Source organism: Macaca mulatta, chromosome 2, assembly GCF_049350105.2.
Source record: "Macaca mulatta isolate MMU2019108-1 chromosome 2, T2T-MMU8v2.0, whole genome shotgun sequence".
Lineage (NCBI taxonomy): Eukaryota > Metazoa > Chordata > Mammalia > Primates > Cercopithecidae > Macaca > Macaca mulatta.
In genome coordinates, this window is record NC_133407.1 from 146,556,309 (window position 1) to 146,563,139 (window position 6,831).

Consider the following 6,831-nt stretch of genomic DNA (forward strand, 5'->3'; position numbering starts at 1 on the left):
CAGAGCTGTATCACCCCACTTTGACTCTGTACCTCAAGTGAAAAGTTCTAATTCTATTTCTACCTTTGCAAACAGGGTTATTACTGCAACTCACATTTTCTAATTTTTCTTTCAGGCCCTGCTGCAAAAAAGAAGTATGTCAGTTATAATAACCTGGTTATCTAACCTGTTCCATTCCATGGAACCATGGAGGAAGAAGACCCTCAGTTATTTTGTCACCCAACCTGGCACAGGACTCTTTGGTCCTACCCGCTTCCCATCACCGGAGGAGCTTCCCCGGCTGGGAGACCAATGTTAGAGGATCCAAGTGACCTAAACAGCTGCTTTATGAAATATCCTTACTTTATCTTGGCTTAATAAGTCACTGACATCAGCACTGCCAACTCGGCTGCAATTTTGGACCTTCCCTACCAAAGGGAGTGTTGAAACTCAAGTCCCGCCCCGGCTCTTTAGAATGGACCGTGAGAGCCACAGGACCGTTTTGGGGCTGACCTGTCTTATTACGTATGTACTTCTAGGTTGCAAGGTTTTGAAATTTTCTGTACAGTTTGTGAGGACTTTTGCACTTTGCCATCTGATGTCGTACCTTGGTTCACTGTTTGTTTTCGAATGCCTTGTTTTCATAGAGCCCTATTCTCTCAGACGGTGGAATATTTGGAAAAATTTTAAAATGATTAAAATTTTAAAGCAATCTTGGCAGATTAAAAAAGTACATCTGTACATGACTGTATAATTATTATAGTACCACTGCACATCATGTTTTTTTTTAAGACAAAAAAGATGTTTAAAGACCAAAAACTGTGCTGAGAAAGTATGCCCTACCTATCTTTGGTACATGATAGGTTACATAAAAGGAAGTTATTGGCTGAACTGAATAGAGGTCTTGATCTTTGGAATGCATGCCAGTAATGTATTTTACAGTACATGTTTATTATGTTCAATATTTGTATTTGTGTTCTCTTTTGTTATTTTAATTAGGGTATATGAATATTTTGTAATAATTTTAATAATTATTAAGCTGTTTGAAGGAAAGAATATGGATTTTTCATGTCTTGAGGTTTTGTTCATGCCCCCTTTGACTGATCAGTGTGATAAGGACTTTAGAAAAAAGCATGTATGTTTTTTACTGTTTGTAACAAGTACTTTCGTTAATCTTGCTGCTTATGTGCCAATTTAGTGGAAAAAACAACCCTTGCTGAAAAATTCCCTCTTTCCATTCTCTTTCAATTCTGTGATATTGTCCAAGAATGTATCAATAAAATAATTTGGTTAACTTTTTTATTTTCTGCAATAAATATTTTCAGTTGTTTTTCCCCTTTTAGATACAGTGTATTTCATAAAGTCCTAAGTGAGAGGGCCATATGGACAGCCCAACTTTTTGAAGTAACATGCTTTACCTCACAACTACAGCCATTTCTGAAAGGCATATTAAAAACCCAGAGATGCTATGTTGTCTCATAGAAAAAGTACTATCACAAAGTCCATGCAATTTTTTTTCTTCATAATTGAAGTTGAGACCTGATAACTCCAGGTGTTTCTCAGCAAGTTATCAAAAACATCAGAAGGGAAGAGGAAAATGAAGAGGAAATATTAGCTTAAGCAAATAATAGTGTGGGGGCAATTTAGTGAAGAGATCATTATTTCTGCAGAATTTATCCAAAGGACATAAGTAAATATAGCTATTATGGTGCCTTTGTATTTGCAAACAAATATGCTGACCATGTTGTCATTAGTGAGATTAAGACTTGGGATTCTCAAAACTCAACTGCAGGAAGTATCCTCAGTATGAATTCATCGCACCTTGGGTCATCAGGAACTCAGAAGATTCTCTATTTGCAGAGGCGAACATTGGTTCCTAATACTCAGGACTGGGCCCCAAACAGTAAAATGTATTTAAAGGTTCTATGGTGGATCTAGCTTTGACTTATTTTCTGCTGTGACTAATAAAACTCATACCTGCATCTCATCTTTGGCATTGACCAAACTCTTCCCTACTGTCCCTTAGCTCCCACAGCTCAAGCAATGTGCTTAGAGACACTAGAAATTCTTTCTTTTCAACATCCTACTAAAGAAAATCAAATGTATTTCCCCATTTTCCATACTCCTTAAATACCCTTCAACCAATAGACCATAGGAAAATAGAAATCAAAGCAGAAATGAGTTTTGGGTGATCCACATTTCCAAGTCATAGGCCAAACTGGTGTAAAACCAGGCTCCTTCTCCTGCTAACTCTCCTTGGAGAAGTGTTATGTAAACATTCTGAATCCTCCATTTCCTCAGGCAGATGACAGGTTAATCATGCTACCTGTCTCATAGTATTATGAGGGCTAAGAGAAAATCCATTAATGGGACATAGCACCAGTGCCTGGCAAATGGTTAACTCTCCATACATGTTAGCTATTATGACCACCATAGCTATGATTGCCAGCATCAACATCATTATGGTTGCTATATTTTGTTTTAAAAATAAAATCAAGTGTGCTATGCTTTCCATTCCAGACATGGAAACAGAATCTAAAAGAGTACATGGGCAAGCCAGGCTATGTTGTGGCATGTGGTAGAAATCATTTCTTTCAAAAAGAAATTACGTTATTTCCCAAGTACTCAAATGTACAACCATGCATTCAGGCAGTAGCAAAAGCAATTCCATTTAGAATTGGAAAGTGTTACTTTCAAAGACCTTTGCTTTTCCTCTGGATTCCCGGGGCAAATTGAGATAATGATCTTGATAGCAACAATGATTAAAACTTCTGCAGCACTATTTATAAGGAATTGTTATTCATATATATATAATATACTTTACATACTTTATGCATACTACATATATTACAATGTATACCTTATATATCAATGTATTTTGTCCTCAAAATGCAGTTCTAATCATCTTCCACAACGCTAATCTCCAACCCAGTAGTTAAGGTGTGGCTGTAGCCGTAGAACAGATAGATTGGGTAACATTATCAATACCAGGCAGCACAACAAATACCCACTTCCCTCAAGTACGCAGGTCTCCTTGCTCTACAACTCTACCAGGTATACCCCACCTCAAAGTCTTGACATTTCATCATTCTCTTGCCTAACACACTCTCCCCCAAAATATCTGCATGATTCAATATCCTCATTTATTTCCAGTTTCTGCTTAAACATCACATCTAAGGTCTTTCCTGACCATATCTAAAAGTACAGTCCTCCACCCAGGATCCCAGTGAATCCATTAACCTGCTTCATTTTTCTTTACAACACTTAACGATTATCTGACTTTTCAGATTTGCTTTCTTGTTTTCATCAGTCTCCTTCTGCAGTATTCACCAGGAGATCAGATATTCCGTTTTGCTCACCGTAATATCCAAGCACTTAAAACAATGCTTAACACGTGTTAGGGGTGGAAGGTATCTGAATTACCAGCAGCGAATTCATACATGTCGGCAGCAACTTCAGTTCTTGCCTCCTCAGAATAAAGAATTCCACTGGGGGGCATAAGGTAGAGAAAGAGACCGAAGCAAGTTTCAGAGCAGAAATGGACATTTAGTTTTAAAAGCTTTACAGCAGGAAAGAAAGGAAAGTACACTTGGAAAAAGGGACCATGAAGGTCAAGTGCAGTGTTTAACCTGGATCCTAAGACTTTACAGGATGATCTACTCCCAGTGTCTTGAGACCCTTTCCCGTAATACTTCCCTTAGGGTGGGCTCCCCGCATGCACAGTGCCCTCCTTGCCCCTGGGAAGTGAGCATGTGCCCTAAGTTAGAAAGTTGTATGCATGCTCTTCTGAGGCTTGCTTCCCTTTTCTGGTGGAGTGCCCCCAGAAGGTTATACTCCAACATTTTTTCTTTTAATGTGCATACCGGGAAGTTGCCTCTCCCTGGTGTCTGCATTTAATTAACACTTTACTGTGACAGCTGTGGACCATCAGGAGCTAGTCTTTCACAGGTGCCAGCTACCAAATTATCATTTTTAGAGAGGCAATGGGATAACTATTGAACCATAACCTGATAACTGCCTGACATTCCTGGTAGGTGGGGGGAAAGCCCTCTCCTGCCCCCTCTCCCCTGGCCCATGCCTGTCTAATTACCTGTAACACAAGTAGTCGGCACTCCATAAATATTTGCAAATAAATCTGTGCAAGCAAGAATGAACAGATGAAGTGAAAGAGCTCAAGAATATCGAGGGAGGGCTGAAGGAGCCTGTGCTGCCAAATAGTTGTAGCCAGCCCCACATCAGGAAGGACTACAGTTGGGACATTAAGGGCCAAAAAGACTCAGGTAACCAAGAGGAAAGAAAAGATATGCACGTTTTACACTCAGCCTCAGTAGTAAGGGAGAAGCTACTGCTGTTGGATGGGGTTTCTTTTAATTGGAAAATGAATAAGTCTTCTTGAGAAGTGAAGTGGGAACTTGATAGACAGATATTCTGAATCACAAACACTTTCATCTGAAGGAAGAAGGGAGAGGACAGGGAGGTGTTACAGTAGGAAGGCACATGGATTCAGGATCAGAATGCCTGCGTTAGAGCACTAAGCTCCACTACTTACCAGCTCTGCAGTATTGGTTAATCCATGCACCCTTGGGATTCTCTGTATATTCACCTCTACAGTGGCAGTAGGAAATGAATTCAAGTACTTTCATTAACCAACTGACTCTATGGACTTGTTCCAGAATGCTAGCTTTGCTTTCAATGTGTGCTAATCAAGACTAAACATAATAATGTAAAGCATGTTGGAGGCAGGAACTAAGCTCCATGTAGAGGGAAGAATCACTCTATTGCTGTGAACACAGTTAAGGCAGCCTAAGGTATCCATCAGTGCATTTGGGAGCTGCACAAATGAACTAACCAGGCTCCAGTGGACTAAAATCCCATAATCCCTCTGCCAATTGTTATTGCCATATCATTCCCCATTTGACATTTTTCCTCTATAATTTATCCTTTCATGAAATTTGCTTTATCATGTCCTGTCTTCAGTGTCTGTTTAGATCCTAATATGCATATACGTTTTCCACTCTTCCAACTTCGGTTCCAGTGATAATCCCACCTTGCCAATCATCAGCTAAGGTACTGATAACATTCTGGAAGATGATGGTGCATAGAATAGGACCCTGGAAATTTCTATCAGAGACCAGTGACTTTGGTGTATTCATCATCATTAGATAGGTATAGGTTTAGTTATTTTTCCATTTACAATACCCAAAATACTACAGGAACAACCAGTCTATTATTTTCTTTTGTACATAGTAATAGTAAAATATGCCAAGACAAGGGGCATCTATCATATGTTGTGAAACTGAAGACACCTGTATATACAACATTTCTCTGACTTTCCATCACAAAAGGAAAGAAATCAGGCCAATAATATTATCAATTAACCTTGAAATGCTCAGGGTTCCCTTTTATTCTCTCCAAGTGTTGACAGGATAATCTGCCTGATACTCTTCACTGGAATCCTGCCAGAGAATCAAATCAAGTTCATACATTATTCCCAAGGCTTTTCCCCCTTTGAAGTCTTGTACCCACCTCCAGACTGAGCAAATTTCCCATTCTACAAGACTTCTCAAGGGGAGAGGACAGGGTATATCTCACAGCATACATGGCAAACTTATCTTCATACTTACAAACTTACCAATGCCTGAAATCACAAATTGGTTGCTGGCTCTGAATTTTACCTGGTGCATTTATTTTGTTTGCATATTGCTTAGCTATCTGGTAACGTGCGTAATGGCCAAAGACTTGTAGGCAACTCCACTAACTAAGTCAGTTGTACAGAGCACCCAGTTCTCTCATTCATGTGCTCTACCTGGTACTTGCCTACTTACCTGGAACCTTCACTCCTTTGTGACTTATACACCACTGAGTTTGTCTTTCCTTTTCCTGTCTAGTACCTTTCCTCTTTAAAAGAAGTCAGTAAATCCACCAATAGAGAGAAGGTGGAGGGAAAATACAAATTCTAATTTCTTCCCTATAACTTTTATCATATACAAATGCTTTTGAAATTTTAATGTGTCTGTGAATCACCTGGAGATCTTGGTAAAAATGTAGATTCTGATGCAGCAAGAAGGGCCCAGGATTTTGCATTTTTAATAAACTCTCTGGGATGATCACACTGCTTCTCCCTGAACTAGAGTTTGACTTTCGACCTGGATTGTACATTAGATTCACCCTGAAGTTTTAAAATATGCCTGTGGCTAGACCCTACTCCAAAGAATCAATTTAATTGGTCTGGGATAAGGCCTGGACATTTTTTTCTCTGCAAGCTTCCCAGGTGATTTTAATGTGTAGAGGGATGAGGATTAATATTCCACACTAGTGGGTCTCAAACTTCAATGAGCATTAAGATTTCCTAGGGGGTTTATAATAACAGTGTTGGTCCCATTCCCAGAGTTTGACTCAATTTCTCTAGGATGGGGCTGATAATTTGCATTCCTAACAATCTCCCAGATGATGGCGATGCTGCTTGTGGTCCAGAGATCATACTTTGGAAAAATCCAAGCAACCAAACTGCTCTTCCAACATATACCTTGCACACAAGGTTAAAAAAAAAATCAAGAAAAAAAAAGAAAAGAAAAAGAAAACCAAAACCCAAACCTAATATTATCATTGACTCAAATATCTTGCAAACCTCCACTCCTGGACTTTAGGCTTCCTGACACTACCCCAGTAGTCTCTTGTCACTGTTTTACAGGAATCTGCATTTACTCCTGCCCCCTCTCCACCAGCTTTTGTAGCATGTGGTTCAAACCTGGCTCCATGGAAAGTTTGCTATGTATTTACATTTATCTCTTTAAATCATTTCTCTGTTCTTCATCCCTGGGGTCACGACCAGAGATTGAGAATTCTACTCCT

General features: G+C 39.3%; 1 protein-coding gene across 2 annotated transcripts in view; it reads left to right on the plus strand.

Annotated features, from left to right (window-relative positions):
• The window catches only part of GRM7 (glutamate metabotropic receptor 7), a 902,461-nt gene extending 901,191 nt beyond the window's left edge, over window positions 1–1,270 (plus strand). For both annotated transcript variants that reach the window (XM_015130351.3, XM_015130352.3), the window contains one exon: window positions 116–1,270. Coding sequence is in view for 1 of the 2 variants with exons in the window: in XM_015130352.3 (XP_014985838.1) it covers window positions 116–165 (50 nt within the window). In the remaining variant the exon portion in view is untranslated. The remainder of the gene's footprint in view (window positions 1–115) is intronic.
• The last annotated feature ends 5,561 nt before the right edge of the window (window positions 1,271–6,831 follow it).